We start from the raw sequence: 18,646 nt of genomic DNA on the forward strand, positions 1-18,646 counted from the left end.
TATTCAACGGGTCATAGTTTTCCTTTCCTCGTTTGTCTACCCCGGACTTGACTTTTTATGAGAGACTCGGCGGGTGTTTCTAGAAAAACAGAGGACGCTTACCGGTGCACCTGGTCCAAGCTCCCAGTTTTTAGTGGAGTCCAAGTTGCTCATTTACTTTTGTTACTTTGTATGTATGATTTTAGTTACTTTACGTTCTTTGTTGTGAATGTCTGTTTTCCATGTCTGGTCTTTGTCCCTGGATTACATTCTTTTGATTACCGCTATAAACTTGGTTCTCTTGGTTAATCTTTAATATATAATCAAATGATTATGTACGTTATTTGTACCTCTTGTAACATATAGATAACCATCTACTGACTTAAACGAAACAACACAAAGATTATATATAATTACATCGCTATAAAAAAATGTTCAAGTACCAGTCCATTTAAAATAAGAATTTAATTTGATTTGAAAGAATTTAGTATTTAGGTTATACAATGGTGCATTTGTTACGTTTCATCATATGCATTCCCTTTTTATTGTATCAATCTTTCGGGTTAACTAGTCTTCTGTGAAATAATCAGACTATTTTATAGTTGGTACTGTATATGTGTCAGTTAAGGTCAGGGCTTTAATGCTCGAGTGAAGTTTGATATTTTCTTCAAGTGATTTGTTTTATAAAAAGCGCTTTATAGGAATAGATTACGATAATAAGACATACCTGTGGAAAACAAATCGGCGGGAAGTAGACAAGGGTTTGTGGGCTCCTACAGAGCAAAGAGGTCAACAATGTGTTCAGGTGTGGATAAAAATGTGTGGATTAGACGACAAAGTTTCTGGAAGTATTAAACGAATTTTGTGTGAAACGGTGAGGAATATTTAGTTTTGATTTACTCTAAAACACTTCAAATTGCATTATACCATTATGCCAGTAAATATCGTAGTTAATTGTAAAATTTCATCGAAATCATACCCAAAAGTGAGTTTCTAGACTATATCAGTAGACATTATTTGTATAGTTCAAAGAAGTTATTCTTTCCATTTGGGTACGGACAATAGTTTTGTTTTGTGTATATTTGATGAGGTTGAGCGATGTAACACGCATTGTATTCTGAGTTATTGCTGAAAGGAACTAGGATATGCTTACAAATAATTTGCGGGAGCATGGAGAGTCTGGAGGAATCCCATACAGAGGCAAATGTGCCACACATGAGAATCATATGGTTTGCATCATTTGATTATTATATAAATCGAGCACCATATGATAATCATATGTTTCGGTTTACATATGATAATCGCATGATTATCACGATGACAAATTTATTTTTCATCATAAATTTAGTCAATACTTTTCCGGAAATGGTATTAGTATATCATTCGATGTTTCATGATAAACCACTACCAATGTGGTTAATTATTTCTGGCATTTTGCAAAATAAATCAAGAGTTTTGTTTGGAACTGTAAAATCATTTTCTGAGCCATCCATTTTCGATTAAAAAATCTTTGACATAAATACATGTTCAATTTCTGTTTTTAGTGTTTTACCATTGATTCACGGTTATCATTTGCAAGTAATTTATTCACACACACGACAAAACAAAAAAACAAACAAAAAACACAACAAAAAACAAACAACAAAAAACAAACAAACAAACAAACAAACAAGCAAAAAACAAAAAATAAACAAGAAAAAAACAAAACAAAAACAAACAAAAACAAACAACAAATTAACAAAAGTACGGCATGCCTGATGTTACAGTATTCTGAATCAGATCTATCAGTTTTACAAGCTTCTTCACCTTTTCCAGAAACACCAAGTTGTTCATAACATCAAATATATTATCAAGAGGACGTTACTGTGAAAATAATGACAATATGTCATATTGGTAAAGATCGACTCCACATTTTATCGCCATGTCCAAATTTGTTTGATATTGAGGCAGCAAAACTCTACTGCAGAGCTTTTTTTTATTCTACTCTTCAAGGAGTAACAACGATAGAAATATGAATGTGTTTTGCTGTATACTGACCTGTTGAACGCATCAATATTAGGGAAATGTAATCACAGTCGCATCGTCCTCCTCGCCAAGATGGAGATATATCTTGGAATTCCATGTTATATGAACAGTTTCTACAATGTTATCGTCTTCAGGAATATTAAATTGTCTTTTGTTGTTTAGGACTCTGTCGAACAAAAACATTTCGGATTTTATGTAAACCTCTGCCATCTGAGAGGACTTATGTTTCACCTGTTTTATTAGTTGAACACAGTACAAGAAGTCTGTATGTTTTTCGGAATCTTTGAAATGGAAATGAAATGGTCTTCACACAGAATTGACAGATAAATTGAAAATTAATAATATGAAACCGTCAATATTTCATGCACAATCGACATTTTGTGTAGTTAACGTAATAATATGTATGCACACGTAATAATATGTATGCACATTTTGATTAAATTAAAGATTTCAGGATATGTCATTGCATATCAAATTTGTTTTCATAAAAGAAAAATTTCTACTTAAAAAAGCTTAACATTCAAAGTAAGTCATTCAACAACATTGATAATGCTTATGTTGCCAAGGTATACAAATATATATGTAATTGGAAAACATGCATCATATTGGCGGGTATCTTGTTTTACTTCAAGATACAAACATGTGAAATCGAGATTTGTTGATTAAAGTGCTTGGATCAAATGGCCAAGTTTAAGATACAATAGCTGTAGACTAGTTAACGTAATCTAATATTGAATAATTGTATATCCTTGGGGGCGATGGGTTGGGGGTGGAGCGGGTAATTTAATTAGAAATGAAAGTACATGTTTACACAAGGTTTAACAAATTACCATTGAATGTAATTTTATATTTATAACTTCCCTGACGTTTTCTTTTAATGTTTTATTAACATCCACAATAAGAATTTAGGGTTTTATAATGAAAACAAAAATACATGTAGCAGTTCTTTAACTTTTGACTGGTACACTGAATACTCCTTTTAACATTTATTTTTAAGAATGTTTACAACTGACGTCATATATTTACTTCTATTTTTACTTTCTTCATGACTATTCCGCTTGTATTGACGATTGGAGTTAACATTCAAGGCTTGACTTCAGGTACTGTCATAGGGTAGTATGTATTGATTTTATCGTGGTCTTTACCGGAGGAAATGTAAACATTTTAAGCAAACCTATTTCAACAGTTTTGTTTTCGTTGACATAAATCGAGGTGATCCATGCATTGGTAGTTTCGAAGAGATCCTTAGCAATCAATTAAAATTAAAACTCGTATTACTGTTCTCTCTGTTAATGTCAACCAAGTTGCTATCTCCCTGTCGATGCATTACTTTCATATTTTGAAAATGCAATAAGTCATATTACCTTAGAGCCTAATCTAGAGGCAGAAATAAGCAAAAACCGCTCCTTGTTTGTTATCATATTTCCCATTTGTCCTTGACAGTTTTTGTAAACGATTACAAAAATGTTGATATTGTTATTTTTCAAACATGATTTTCTATAACTTCTGTTTGTTATCGATGCCTTAATTATGCTCTGAGCTTTATCAAACATCCTCTACACCTTCGATGAGTCTAAATTAGACGAGATCATGTCAGGCGCAGTATAATGATGATATTGAAATTCAAATTCAGTTCCAGTGAACTTGCAAATATTAAATAGGGTCTGAATGAAGCCTTTTATAAGTAATAAGAACAATATGTGGTTAAATTTATGTCATAACTTTTTAGTACAGACGCGTTCAATCCAATTAACTTGCAGTGCATACTTAAACACGCAGACCTAACATTTGTCCTCGTTTTTTGTATGATTTGGTCGGTTGTTTACTTAAAAAAAACCCTAATTTATAGGTAAAGCTACTTAGTATCTTGACCTGTTTTCTGAGTTGGTTACAGTCTGCCTGCAACAAACCTCGTTCGAGTGGTCTTTTGATTGAACATAAAAACATGGATAGGTAAGGCAAAACTATATTAACCCCATCGCATGTTTCACGAGATTTATTTGATTATGAGGAATTCTCATCATTCTGTAACCATAGACCATTTTTTTATTTAAGGTTCTTCCATTGCTATAAAAATGAATGAAACAGATATAAAGACCGAACAAAGAAACTTGATAAACTGTTTGAACCTAATCGGAGCATCAGACGAATATATTCAATACCGGATTTCGTGTTTCAAAACCATGGAAACAATGTATTCTGTAGCAAACCTCGGTCGTAATAGTTTAGAAGGCTTTTTTATTGGTAGCCAGATAGAGGGCGGAACATTGGTGGGTCTCGATTCCGATGAAGATTTGATGTTTATTTTCAAAGCTATTTATATCATTACTGATGCTGACGAATTAAAGAACAAATCAAATTTAAATGATTCAAAAAATACTTATGGAAGAACAGATCACCTTGGCAACAGAAATGATCGTCTGTACAGAGAAAACATCTTGACAAACCCAGCGGTAGGCCTTATTGAAGAAGCAGACGCAAGTCCTGGATATGCAAAAGTGATTGCGTTCAATAAAGACAAACTTATCCCGTTATCGAAAGACGATGAAAGTTCTCTGTTCCATCTATTTGAAGTTGATGAAGACGGAAGATGTTTGTTTTCACATCGTAAGTTGAAGAAAAGAATAGCATCAGTAACTCCCACAAGACAACAGAATGGACCAGCAATGACAGAAGATTCAACTAAAACCTTCAAATCTTCTGACCTCGTATACGGTCTTAATTCGTCATTTTGGCCGAAGTCTGCTAAAGAATGGCTGACAAGGGACCGTAAATATAGTTGGCCATTGAGAGAAACCATTGAATTAACAAAAAACGGATGCTTTCTTGTTCCTGTTGGTCCAACACGCACCGCTTTCGACACTGAGTGGAGACTGTCATTCACCCTGTTAGAGCGGGAGCTTATTTGGACATGGACAATTGTCCAATACAAATGTTACATGCTATTGAAAATCATCAAAAAGGATTTAATTGAGCGGGAACTTCCAGACATTGTTTCTTCCTACCATATGAAAACCGTTATGTTTTGGATGTCAGAAGAAAAGCCTATTGAGTTCTGGAATAAAGAAAACATTGCAGTTTGTATCATTCAATGTATTGATAAATTTGTTGAGTTTGTGGAGATCATAAATTGTCCAAACTATTTCATTCCTAAAAACAATATGTTTGATGGCAAACTTTCACCAACTGATCAAAAAATATTATTAGAAGTTCTTTACAGATTCAGGAAGCGATTTTGGATAGAGATATTTGAACTTCAAACAATTCAAAATGTAGTCGAAAAAGTTTCAGGAGCAAAAGATGAGTGTTTTGAAAACTTGAAATTAGCATGTATGAGGAACCCGACTTTGATGACGGAAACTGTTAATTTACATTACAGTGTCCTTATAAATTTTGCAACCTCTGCGATGAAACCGGTATTTCAACTGCTCTCTGATCATGATGTTGACAGAGCCATAAGCAAGCACGAGGACTATCTGACATTGCTCTCTCAAGTTTCTACAAATAGTACCGATCGTCTAAATCTCGTCAATGCACTGTATAATGTGGTGAATATCAGCTTGGGATCTCAATTGTATTCGAAAGCATGTAGTGTAAGCAGTATTGCTGAAAAAAATCAAATGTTAGAAAGGTCAGAGAGCCTTATCAGAAGCGGCAGCAATCTTGATACTTCGTCTGGCAAGCTGAAACTGGCTACAATTTTCTTTGCACAAGGAAAGTTACAGTCATCTCTAAATTTAGTCTTAGCTGTTTTGTCAACAGGCGATACGTTCCAACTGTCGGGATTCGAACAACCCATTTCAAAGCACGTGTCAGTGGAGTCTCAATTTCATATTATTGTCAATAGACCAGATGTCTTTTCAGAAATAAGTAAATCTGCGTTAGAAGTAGTTTTTCTGCCATCTGAAATGGAACTTGCTCCTTTACCAGTTAAGTTTGAAATAAACAGAGCGATTGAGGCAGAAAAAGACTGTCATCAAGATGATCCGCTTCAATGGGTTACCATAGATTCAAACTTTTATGCTTTATTATTGAAGTTTTTGATAGAACATGCTCAAGGTAAGACCCAAGAGAGAGATCTCACACTATCTGAACTAAGACAATATGTCACTTGTAAAGACGTACCCTTTGTACGTAGAACAACGGCTTTGAATATTGTTGGATATTGTCTACAGCTAGTTGGTGAGTTTGACTGGAGTCTCGATGTTTTCTTAGGATCACTTATTCTGCAAAAGACTCACAATTCCGCTGCATGGCATCTTGCTCTTATGGCATGGACTGCATTCAAAATGATTTCTCAACAAAGGGAAAAGAATGGAAACAAAAGCTCATAATAAGAATATATGTTATGCGTTTTCACTGTTCCCATTCTGCACAATATTCTATTACCACAAATGTACGTAAGAGAACCAACCAAACCCCGTAAACAATAATTATATTACCACAACTTGTTTGTTATAATATATATCAAAACTCTTAACCCGTTCTCCGAGAAATTTTAAATCGCGCATTAATGGATGCTATCTTGAGTGTTCGTTGTGAATCAAACTGTGATCCAGGGTAATGGAAATTACCCTTGAAAGAGTAATCAAGGGAACCAAGGTTATAGCGGTAGTCAAAAGAATCCAGGGACCAAGACCAGACATGGAAAACAGACATACACAACAAAGAACATGCAGTAACTAAAATCATACATACAAAGTAACAAAAGCAAATGAACAACTCGGACTCCACTAAAACCTGGGAGCATGGACCAGGTGCACCGGTAGGATAAGCGTCTTCTTCTTTTCTAGAAACACCCGCCGAGTCTCTCATAAAAAGTAGACAAACGAGGAAAGGAAAACTATGACCCGTTGAATAAATCAGTTTTCATGGTGCAGATGGATACACCATAACAATCCACGGGTTTATGATGACGACCATAAAACTTCTGTAGTAATGACTTCAATCTTGTAGCAACATAACCCTGTTCCAGAAGCCTATTTGTTAGAGTTCTAGTGCGATACAAAAAGTCTTCGTAGTTTCGGCAAGCTCTGGTATAACGTATGAGTTGTGATATGAACACTCTATACGCAGGTGCTGAAGGGATGTTGCCACAGACGAAAGGAAAGTTGACAATTCTGAATGAAAAGTCATCACGTTTGTTGTAAAGTTTGGTCAATAGTTTTCTTTTACCATCGATTTCTAAGTGTAGGTCAAGATAAGAGGCTGACTTCACAGTGTCTGTAGTATCCTATTTCTCAAGTTCTTTTGGGTAGATGCGATGTATCAAATCCCCGAAATTAGGATTGTTTAAAGATAATACGCCAACAATATAGCGGAAACTGAGATTGAGGGATCTAGCCAAGCGATATTCTTTCTTTCTGATCAGATCAGCTATAAAGTCAGCCTCATAAGAGTGAGGGAATAGGTGAGCAAGTAAAGGAGCACAATTTGTTCCCATTGGAATGCCGACCGTTTGTTGAAAAACACGTCCACCACACTGGACAAATATGTTGTCGATGAAAAATTTCAGCATTTTGTAAACATCTTCCTCTGTATATTTGGAAGATGATTTGGAATTATTTCTTACAAAGTATGAGGAATCTCTACCAAGAGCTATATATTTGTATCTAGGTTTACCATCTTTTTTGGAAAAAACAACGAAGTATAATGTTTTTAAGTTGGGATTTTAAGTGAGTATGGGGAATAGAAGTATACAGTGTTGAAAAATCATAGGTTTTAATGCTACTATATTCAGATAATAGTCTTGAACTAATTGTTTCCAAAAGATCTTTCGAATTTTTCAGGATCCACATTGAATCAATACCACTACGGGAGTAACAAGTGTTGTGGTAGGACTGCAAACCCTCTTTGGCAGTTGTGAGTATAGAAGTTAAAAGTTTTGAAAGAGGTTTGGTGGTACATTTCGCATATCCAGCTATGATGGTTAAATCTACCGTTACGACGTCACCAGAAGGACCATATTTAAATGGAGAGGTTTTGCAAGAACAGTCAGGTGGTTGAAATCGGTGTTATGTTTGAATCATATTTAATTTACCAAAGCCTATCAAGCTTTCATTTGAATCAATCCATTTTTCTTTGATGCTTACATGAGATTGGTGTAAATTGCTAAATACAAACGTTCCAATGATTTTTAAGAATTGTGTCCCTTACCCTAGGCCTACCTCCTCAATGTTTGAACAGAGTATGATTTTCATATAATTTAAAACAAACTCTTAGTTTCCAAGTGATTATATAGGCACATGAGCATAAATTTCCAGATTGGTCCTTAAATATTTTCCATATGTTTTGACTATCTTTTTCTTTGTTTAAATAAACTAGTAAGATACCTCTTTAATTGTCAGGCATATAACAGTAACAATACTTGAATAAAATAAAGCATAAGATAAAGTATAAATAAAGCTCTGTGTATCAACAAACCAAATCTTCTTGTTGAATTCATGCAGTATGAAAACACTGTTAGACGTTGATAAATGTGCTTTGTCATTTAAATTAAAAATAGTCATTAGAGAATCTCGTATCAGGGGAAGGAATGTCGAAACCTTGTAACAGAGCATTTATAGTGTACCAACTCTAATATGTAGTCAAATCGATCCTTATTTTGTGTCGGATTAAAACAATGTCCTAAATGTGACTTCGGTTTGGGGATAGAAGGCGCAATTCTGTTTTCAAGAGAGACCTCAATATATTCAATTTCGTATTTTTCCGACGCAGTCGGTATAGTTTCGCTTTTATCCTTTGACCTTAAGGAGCTCTTCTATGGAAACACAAATCAAATGATCGCACTCATGTTTTCTGATTGACCAACTACTGCTAACTTAGTGGCGTTCGAAAAAACTGTGTATCGACAATTTGAAAGAGTAATCAACGGAACCAAGGTTACAGCGGTGATCAAAAGAATGTAAACCAAGGACAAACACCAGACATGGAAAATAGACACACGCGACAAAGAACACAAAGTAACTAAAATCATGCATACAAAGTAACAAAAGCAAATGAGCAACTCGGACTCCATTAAAACTGGGAGCATGGACCAGGCGTCAGGATGACGACCATAAAACTTCTGTAGTTAGTTTTAAAATATTGTTGTATTAGATCTTCATCTATCAATGCATAGATATTTAAATAACTATATGTGTATTGTCATTGATGCATATTTGTTGTGTGTATGTTATATTTCTTATGTTCTTTATGAAGAAGACAACGTTAGCAATTACTACAGAAGTGTTATGGTCGTCATCATGAACTCGTGGTTCGTGACTGTGTATCCATCTGCACCATGAGAACCGATTTGTATACCGTGGCATAGTTTTCCTTTCCTCTTTCGTCTACCTCTGACTTGACATTTGTATGAGCAACTCGATGGGTATTTCTATCTACCTTACCCTTCTTGTACACCTGCCCTAAGGTCCTAGTTTTTACCTGAATCCAAGATCTGTTTGTTTTTTTGCAATAAAATATGTTCAGGAGTTAAAAACTACAAACTGAATACTAAATCAAGACAACGAACTCTGGTGTTGAACAAACTACCATTTTAAAATTGAAACGGTTATAAATTAATTTTTAATTGCTACTCCAAATTAATTTCCCATTTATTGTAAAAAGAATATTTAGGACAGAAAATATCTCGACCTACAATAAAACTGTTCATGGGATGCAGCTTAATATCAACTGAGAGGTCAAACCCTAGGCAGTTGGGACAAACATGGACACACCATTCAAGCTTAGGACAGCTTTGAATGTTGTTTTTAAGAAGACATTTTTCATAAAAGAATAAAAAATCTCAGGATTAGCGATCCAACATTTATTGACAAACCAGTCAAGTGTGTTTTTAGCCAAAATGATCCGTCATGGATTTAGTAAAAAAACAAAACAAAAACAACCATCACTAACTTAACTTCGGTGTCATGAAACCTTTTGACACCGTTCCATACTGATTCATACACATATTACATATACAAGTTGTTAAGTAAAATGCTAGATTCTTGACCCTATTTGTCCCCTTTTATCTAAACAGTAATGGTTATGACCCCAAAATCAATAAAACCCTCCTATAATAGTATGGACCATATGATACAGTAGCCCCGTGCAGGTCCGGGTGTCAAAAGAATAGGCCTGCAGTAGCGCTAAGCTTGTCGTAAAAGGCGACTAAATAGTGCTCAGAAACCTAGCCGGGGGCTAGGCGTTCTGCCCACAAAGCAACTGGGATGTGTGCCCCAGGTGGTCGAATTGGGTACCCCTGGCATGTTACATGCTGGGGTTGTCAGGCTATAATACGGAAAACCTGACCGCAAACCATTGTGGTGCACCGTGTTGGGAAAGATGCCACGTTCCTCGCACGTTAAAGAACCCTGCTGTGGTATTCGGTAGGAGTAGGAACCATTGCGCTCCGCAACAGGAGGCTAAATTGCTCGACCTTACCCATCCCTCCCTTTTTCTAGTGGCAATCAAAATTTGTGGACCCTACTGTCCTTGTGTCCCATCCCTTTTTTCATTTCATCATCATTTCATGTTCATTTTATCATCCATTTCATGTTCATCGTCTGAATATAGCTGAAATACTGCTGCTCGGACGTTAAACCCCAACAATCAATCAATCATGATACAGTATACATTTTTAAACAAGTTATTGTCTGGACCCCTGGAAAATGCTTGCTTCTTGCCCTTTTTTCTGAACTGTTCAAGTAAAGACATGCATGTTATTGCCCCTCTTTAGGTCTCTATTTCCATAACGGTTGGGACCATAACCCCAATTATCAATAACGATCTTCCGTTCGTTGTTTGGAATCTTATTGTAAAATTTACCAAGATCCATTTAGTGTACTCAAATTACAGACCAGGACTACAATGGGTCACGGAATTATTATTGTTGTTATAGTGTTACTAGATTATACTTGCAATATTGTGGGTGCTCTTGGTGGAGCAGGACATGCTTACCCTTCTGGAGCACCTGATGTCACTGAACGAGAACAAAACAAATATATACCTGTACTATCCATTTGTAAGTAACCTTTGAAGAAATATTCATAATAATAAACAAGTACTATCTTTTAAAAAAAAAAGATTACAGTAATTTTCTACATTTCGTTCGGGAAATAATAGGTGGCACGCAATTTCAATTTTCTATACAGCTTTTTCAAATGCAACTTAGTTATCAGTATTTGGCCAATCCCGTAACAGAATTGCCATCAGGTGACTTGCATTTTCATTGATGACCATCTTTAAGGTCAAAGGGTAAAAAACAAAACTGTACCAACTGTGTTGGAAAAAGTCCAGAAAAGTGTTTAATGTAAAAAGGCTGTTAATGAAAATACACAAAGACAGCGTAAAGTCACAGAAGCACCAAGGTAAAACTTTGTACCCCAGCAATGTAAATTGTAGTTACCAGTACAAGATATAGACCACAATATGTCTGTTAAGAAAAATGGATAATAAGAAGAATACACTAATCTAAAATGTTTTTATTCTCCATTAGAAAATTTAGTTTTTGGACAAGATGTAACATCAATATGTATAATGAAGAAATAAACATGGTAAAATCAATATCTGTGTTGTCTTCCACAGGGAGTAAAAATAAAAAATAAAAGACATAAAATCAATGTTTGTTTTACATTTATTAATACATGAAACCTTAAAAGGACAAGGCATGCAATGAAGCCCATATTTGGCCCCCTGCATGACTGGAAATTAAAAATCTGATATTGAGAAGTTTTTTTTTCTTCTGGTGTTTAAACTGTTAAATGAATAATATAACATATTCAGTCAAATTTATAACCATATCTTGTTTCAATGATTGAAAATACAAGGTCCCAAATTTGGCAAATTGGCAAATTTTCTATCAAATATGCCAAAATTAGGCACTTTTCGTAACATGCTTTTTTCAATTTTTAATTGTCTCCGCCATTTTGACCAAAATTATTTTTTATTTCTTAATGCCACTTTGATTGGCATTCTTATCATTTAAGACATCAATGGGTCACGTTGGTGGAGACCTTAGCGTAGAAAATTGGCATTTATCCTGATTTTATTTTATGCTTTCATTAAACAGAAATTTAATGAAGTTGTAAAAATTAAAACCATGCTTAAAAATTTTATAAATCATTTATCACATTATATCATTTTCTTCGAACTTATTTTTTCGTAAATTAGGGGACCAAATATGGCCCTTATCATTCATTCTCCTTTGAGTAAGTCTGTTCACTCATGCCTTATTGCATACAGAAATTATACTACCTGCTGCTAATTAATACAATTTGATACAAGGATTTGAAAACAATATAACCAGTTTTTATGGCTACCCAGTAGTCTATCAACAAAACTTCCAGAAAATAGAAGTTCATATATTTATAATCACTTTAAAATAACATGTGAAAGACTACATGCTATAGCACAGAGACCATACAATGGGAAATACTTTAAACTGACAAAAAATAAAATTTACCAGGCATAAAGCTGGAAAAATACATGTGTATCAAGTAAGAGAAAATAAACTGACATCAAACTGAGTAATATGACATAAAATTTCAGCTTGCAGTTTTAGATTTTTAAAGAAAGAATGAGAATGGTTTACTGGTGTGCACAAAATAAAACTCAAAAAGAAATTGATAAATGACATTGACACTAAAGTACTCTGTCTTAATAATGGGATGACATTTATAGCTGTATTGTGAATGAATATACCATTTTCTTGAAGGAAAAAAAAACAACAACATTAAAGAAATTCAGTGATGTCTCTGCCATTGAATCAGTATTCACAAAAATTCATAACTTAAAACTTCCAAATGAGTTTTTATAAATGTTATAAATATTGTATTTTAGGACCTACATAGTGCTTAAACGAGAGATATATACTTTTGATGATAATGCCTTCTCCATAAAATAAAAGGATGAATGTAGATTTGTACAGAATTAGTTAAAACAAGTGAATTGAACATTCCATTCTAATTATTGTAAAATATTGGCAGGAAATTCAGCTACATTCCACCAAAATTAGCTGCTAGTCGAGACTTTCTTTTTCCAGGTGTTTGTTGTTTTGGTGGCGATTTCTTTTCGGCACCAGATTTTGGTTTTACAGGAGTCCGTTGACCATTTCCTACACTTTTATCAGTCCGATTATCTCCCTTTACAATCATTCCAGGAATTATCTTGTCCATTGATTCAGATATTTGGTTTGGACTAGTTTTCATTGTGGAGGGATTTGGGGGTGATATGTCTATAGTACTGTTTTCTTCCTTTGAATCTCTCTTTTTCTGAGGTGTCTTCTGCTTTTGTGTAACCTTCAAAAATGGAAAAAATGGAAATTATTACAAGTCTCTGGTCTCTGATATAATCTTGTAACTATTCTAGTTTAAAAAAAAAAAAATAAATAAATTTTTTTTTGTAATAAGGATGTCTTTTTCAAATGGACAACCTATACATTTGGAGTAAGGTAAATGACATCTCTCCAGTCTAATATTGTTTGAATTCTTGTCTAATGGGTATTTGCTAACATTACAATACTTCTTCAAATAAATAGAAAAAACAAATGTCATATCCTATGTGGTCTTTGTATTAGGTATCTTTTAAACAGCCAAATAACACTTATTTTAGCAACACCATATTAACCAAAACAAACAGGTTTTTAACCAAGTTGTCTTTTTCCCGTATTGTGCATGTACTGTGAATCAATTTTCACAGATTTTCTCAAAGGAATATATATGTGGATATCAATTTCCAAAGTTAAACAAAAATTAATAAGTGTTTTATATTGAAAAAAAAAAGATTCAATGGGAACTTTATTGTGCTTATTTGACAATCATGAAAAAAGTGAAAAAAAATAGTGTACTACAAAAAGTATTACTTCTAAATTAACAAAAACCAAAATGGGAACAATATTCAAGTATTAATTGTCAGTGGATAAAGAAGAGACATATAGAATCTACAACGATAATGAGTTGATTATGGAATTTCTCACATTGAGTGAAATAAATAAATTTATTTCTGAGAGCAGGGCTTGCCGAGCTATTCAAACTATAAAATTTATCTCAAGAGATGTGAGAAATTCATAATCAACAAGCTTTGAGTGTAGATTGTGTTTCTCGAATGCCCTAAAAACGTAAAAAATACCAAAAAATGAAAAGCGCCCGAAACATTATGATTCTGATTCGTAGGAAACATGTCGACGTCACACAAAGGCAAACATTCCAAACAAAAGGAACCAGACGATTTCAAAGATTTTTTCACTTCAAATCTTCCAGAGTCCCTTCATAATTCTTATTTAAGGTAAGAAAACACCAAAATTATCTCATTTAACTGATATATAACTACAATGGCAATCGAGGCGATTTAAGATGGAATCCAAGACAATTGATTTCTAAGCCAATTGAACTCTGAGAACAAAAAGTCACTAGTGATGAGAACATTTTTTTCCACATCGGTCAAGCGGTATGAAATTGAAGCAAAATTAGAGAAAGTCATATCTAGCAACATTATTCTTTCAATTACAGTAGATTCCGCTTAATTGCATAGCCTATTTGCCAGTAAAAATTATGCAAATAACCGGGCTATTCTTATAACCGAAATTACGATTTTACCGGAAGTGTGAGTTCAGGTAAGACGACGATACTGTGGATCAACCAGGGATATCACTGTTCAACATTTCTGATCTGGTATTTAATTGTTATAGACCTTCTCATTGTATTGTTCTTTTATCAATAAATAATAATATATATTGTGTTTGTCTTGTTTATTGACCTTCTTTACGTTGTGTGTATTTATAAGTAAAACCATGTGTTTCTCATCTATAAATAGTCAAGTAATTTCCTGACCTTTCTACGAAAGCAAATCCCATATTTCATATTTCAGGCAGGATTCAGTGTAATATTCATCAATGTTTGCAGTTTTTGGGCTTTTGAAATGGTCTGTGTGTTTTTATTCCTCTGTTCATTGTACACTGATAGTTGTGTATTATATGCGTCATTGACCTCGATATATTCCTATGAAGTGTGGACAGTATGGGGCACCTTAGGGTAGTTGAATTTCATTAGACATTGTACTGAATGAATGACTTTTAATTTTCGTATGATATTTATGCCTAGTAACCCAAGCTCACTCAAAACTGTTCAGCTCATTAAAGAAAATTAAATTTACATTGATAATCATTTGTAGTCGGAAGAATTTAAATAGGGACAAAAAATACCCCAAGCCGAACCTCAAGCCGCATCATAAGGTGATGTCAGAAGTCATTGTTCACCTAGGTGCTTGTTTATTTTAATGTAATTAGAAATCATTTATATTGTCTTGTATGTCCATGATTATTTTAATCCATTATTAAAACCTCCTGATTGATGATAATCTAGTTTTTACAACAATAAATATGATTGACATATTTATGACCCGAAGGCTTAAAATAGAATTTGGGAAAACCTGTCTTTACCTGGACGAGGCAAAATTCTCTATGCAATAAACCGAAATGCACCTCCAAGGTCTATGCAAATAAGCGATTTTTTCCCTAATAGAATAATAGGAAATGGTTTTGTGCAGGAGAAAATTATGCTAATAACCGAAATATGCAATAAAGTGATATGCGATTAAGCGGAGTCGACTGTACTAACTTTCTTTTGGCCTGAGACAGGTTATAGTTCATGGTCAAGGCTAAATCTTTAATCAGGTAATATTATGTTTTCATACCTGAAGTGGTATAAAAGGGTTAGAATGAGACTGTTTGGTGGGTGATTGCTCTCCTTGATCTATAAACTGTTGTCTGTCGTCATGGGTTATCCCTGACCCTTGTGACCTGTTGCCATGAGATACTGCTGAGTGTTGATCTCTGTAAGGCTTGTTGTGTCTTTGTCTGTTGTCTTGGTGATATTGTGGTCGCTGATGTCGGTTGTAATTTCCTTGGTTAGAAATAGGACCCATATTGAAATTATGCATATTATGTCCTCCTCAAAATATGTGAAAATACAAACAAATTTGAGTTCAATAGGCAAAGTTTTAGAAATTCTATGTAGACAGTTAGTTATTTCCCTTTGCATGGGAAGTGAAAAAAAGCAGTAATGGGAAAAAAACATTAACTATAATTACCCATGCTTTCACTCTGAATGAGCATATGACATCATCAATACATCACAGTAAAACTTCATGTGACATCACCAATACATCACAGCAAAACTTTTTATGACATCACCAATACATTACAGTAAACCTCTATATGACATCACCAATACATTTTAGTAAACCTTTATATGAAATTTAAGCACCTATATGTTTGATATCACTTATGTCTCAACCAATAGAAATATGTAAGACTTTCTATAACACATGATGTGAGTCTGTGCTAAAAGTTCAAACAACCAAATACTAGCTGCATAGGTCATTTCTAAAATATGTCACTTCAAACAGGAAGATTTTGAGCCATTCATGTTTTGACAGAGGATCTACATATGTAAGATGGCACTGATTCTCACTCTGTCTCTATAAAGAATATTGAAACTAACAACATTCATCTATCTTATTCCTCACAATAAATAATCATAATAAGATATATACCTGGATAAAACATCAATCTGTTTATATAAATAATCAGGATGAGAAACAACTTTTAACTTTCCACTGTCAAGGTCATAGGTTGACACACATTCTCGACTTAAAGTGACAACTATCCAACATAACATGAGCTCACTTTATTGTCAATTTTATCATTTTTTCCCTTTTTTCTTACTGAATGATATTTCCTGTTTCAGGCTTCTGCCTTGATATTAGAAAAACATTAACAACTACCGAAAACAATTAATGTCAAATTGATTATGACATCACAGATAACGATAATAAAGTCACTTTGTAATGCCTCAACAGAATATCACATCTTGTCCTATCAGACACACTGTCATGACTTCAAAACTGCCCTTTTTATAACAGAAGAAACCACTGACATTATACTATCACAGCTCAGAGAGAAGATTAAATTGGTCATATCCTGGTCAGAGACTCATGAGTCAATACCAAGTCAGGCATTGAATCTAATCATCATTGCTGCAGTTATGACATCCAGTGGTTTAATCATGTGGTCTGGATATGACATCCAGTGGTGTAGTCATGTGGTCTGGATATGACATCCAGTGGTTTAACCATGTGGTCTGGATATGACATCCAGTGGTCTAACCATGTGGTCTGGAAAGTCACTCACCTTAATTTTCCATACCCTGGAAAGCTACCAGTTTTACCATCTATGCCATACTATACAGACTTTTCAACTTTTTAAAGGCTGTAAATTTTTTGACAGCCCTTTAAGCTGTCAAAATTCACCATTTAAAGTTGAAAGAACCAAAACAAGATGTGATACTTGGTTCATTTTAATCTTGTATTGTCATAAACAAATCTAAATTTCACCTAGTTTTAGTGTAAATGTTTGAGTGTAAAGGAACAGTTCCCCTTTTACATAGAATGTCAAAAAATGACCAACTTAGTCACATTCACTATACAATGAGTAATTGTACTTAATTATGCGGAAATATATGTGTGCACTTATTTTCACAGAGATAATATTTTTTCCTTAAAAAATAATGGCAGAAATTCTCTTTCCAATGTACTTATTTTCACTGATAATGTATGATTGCAAAATTTATGAAAATAAGTATCTCACGAAAAATAAGTACAATTTCAGTTATGATTTGACCTCAAATTTGGCACCACACAAACACTAGTATCATTAAACCCACCTTGAGGCTGTACAGGTCTGAATGCTGAGGGGAATGACTGGGAATTAGCTGAATGACTATGTGGTCTCACATGGGGAGGGGGCCTCATCCATGGAAGTGGGGGTATCATTCCTGGTTGCATCATCATCAGTGGATGACAAGCTGTAGACGGATGGTACGGTGCAGACTTAAATAAAGAGACAGAATTATTGTATTATAATCATAGTTTTCTTTCTTATTGAATAATGAAACTCTTTTCAGCACAGATGAGGGACAATGAGGATTTCTAACATCCCATCCCAATTTTTACATTTCTTTCTCTGGACTTACCAGTTGATATGCAGCAGTACTGGCAGCACTTCCAGTAGCAGCTTCTCAAGACTTTGTTTGACTACCCGCCTTGCCCCCTTCCCATTCTTTTTAACCCTTTCTCTCAACTTATGAAGTAAACTGATACTAACATCAGTAGCTCTTGGGCCTCTGAACTTACCAGTTGATGTAAAGCAGTACTGGCAGCACTTTCTGCAGCAGCCTCTTGAGTTTGTGTTTGAGCTCCTCTAAATCTCTGATTGTTATTAAGGGTGATGAAACATATACAACATGCTCCCTAAAATTAGATAGACAGTTATGTAAAGTCACAAAATATACAGTTTACAAAAATAAAACACCCTGGAGACATCTACCTGTACTTTTGTGGGTTTCAATTTTAGCTGTTTGTTGACACTTGATACTCTTATTGGTTCCAAGGAAGTACCTTAGTTTTAGGTGGTAGTCTTTTATATTTCATTAGAAATTTGAATATGTAGATTAACTAGACTATTACAAGCACAGTAATCAGTGGCCAAAGAACAATGAACCTCTTAAAACACCTGTAAAGGTGTGGTGGGTGAACTGAAATTTAGAACTACCAAACCTATTGACGCCTAATTAACCCAAACACTGAACAGAACACACCTATCCCT

The 18,646-nt window shown here is 34.2% G+C and overlaps 2 protein-coding genes and 1 non-coding gene across 8 annotated transcripts in view; 1 reads left to right on the forward strand and 2 right to left on the reverse strand.

Annotated features, from left to right (window-relative positions):
* Positions 1-714: 714 nt before the first annotated feature.
* LOC148600690 (uncharacterized) lies at positions 715-6,451 on the forward strand. 4 transcript variants are annotated; one of them, XM_088556485.1, is made up of 2 exons: positions 715-853; positions 4,060-6,451. In XM_088556485.1, exon 2 carries the CDS (start codon positions 4,080-4,082, stop codon positions 6,336-6,338), a length of 2,259 nt encoding a protein of 752 aa, XP_088412611.1. In that variant the 5' UTR covers positions 715-853; positions 4,060-4,079; the 3' UTR covers positions 6,339-6,451. The 4 variants fall into 4 exon arrangements, with proteins under 4 accessions (XP_088412611.1, XP_088412610.1, XP_088412612.1 ...); XM_088556484.1 differs by lacking the exon at positions 715-853 and adding an exon at positions 2,997-3,104; XM_088556486.1 differs by lacking the exon at positions 715-853 and adding an exon at positions 3,051-3,120.
* A 5,001-nt stretch (positions 6,452-11,452) lies between these two features.
* Positions 11,453-18,646, reverse strand: part of LOC148600691 (5'-3' exoribonuclease 1-like) — a 45,086-nt gene continuing 37,892 nt past the window's right edge. For 2 of the 3 annotated variants that reach the window (XM_088556482.1, XM_088556481.1), the window contains exons 36-39: positions 18,175-18,291; positions 17,706-17,871; positions 15,676-15,932; positions 12,838-13,283 (exon numbers count right to left, since the gene is read on the reverse strand). In XM_088556482.1, the coding sequence (XP_088412608.1) occupies positions 12,981-13,283; positions 15,676-15,932; positions 17,706-17,871; positions 18,175-18,291 (843 nt within the window). In that variant the 3' untranslated portion in view covers positions 12,838-12,980. Of the gene's footprint in view, positions 13,284-15,675; positions 15,933-17,705; positions 17,872-18,174; positions 18,292-18,646 lie in introns of all 3 variants that reach the window. The other variant, XM_088556483.1, reaches the window with a different exon arrangement.
* Positions 16,932-17,021, reverse strand: LOC148600692 (Z30 small nucleolar RNA). The gene has a single exon (XR_015917535.1). It is a non-coding gene; the product is annotated as a Z30 small nucleolar RNA (small nucleolar RNA).

Source organism: Perna viridis, chromosome 12 (genome assembly GCF_037379345.1).
Source record: "Perna viridis isolate PV_CMFRI_1.1 ecotype Kerala chromosome 12, ASM3737934v1, whole genome shotgun sequence".
NCBI lineage: Eukaryota > Metazoa > Mollusca > Bivalvia > Mytilida > Mytilidae > Perna > Perna viridis.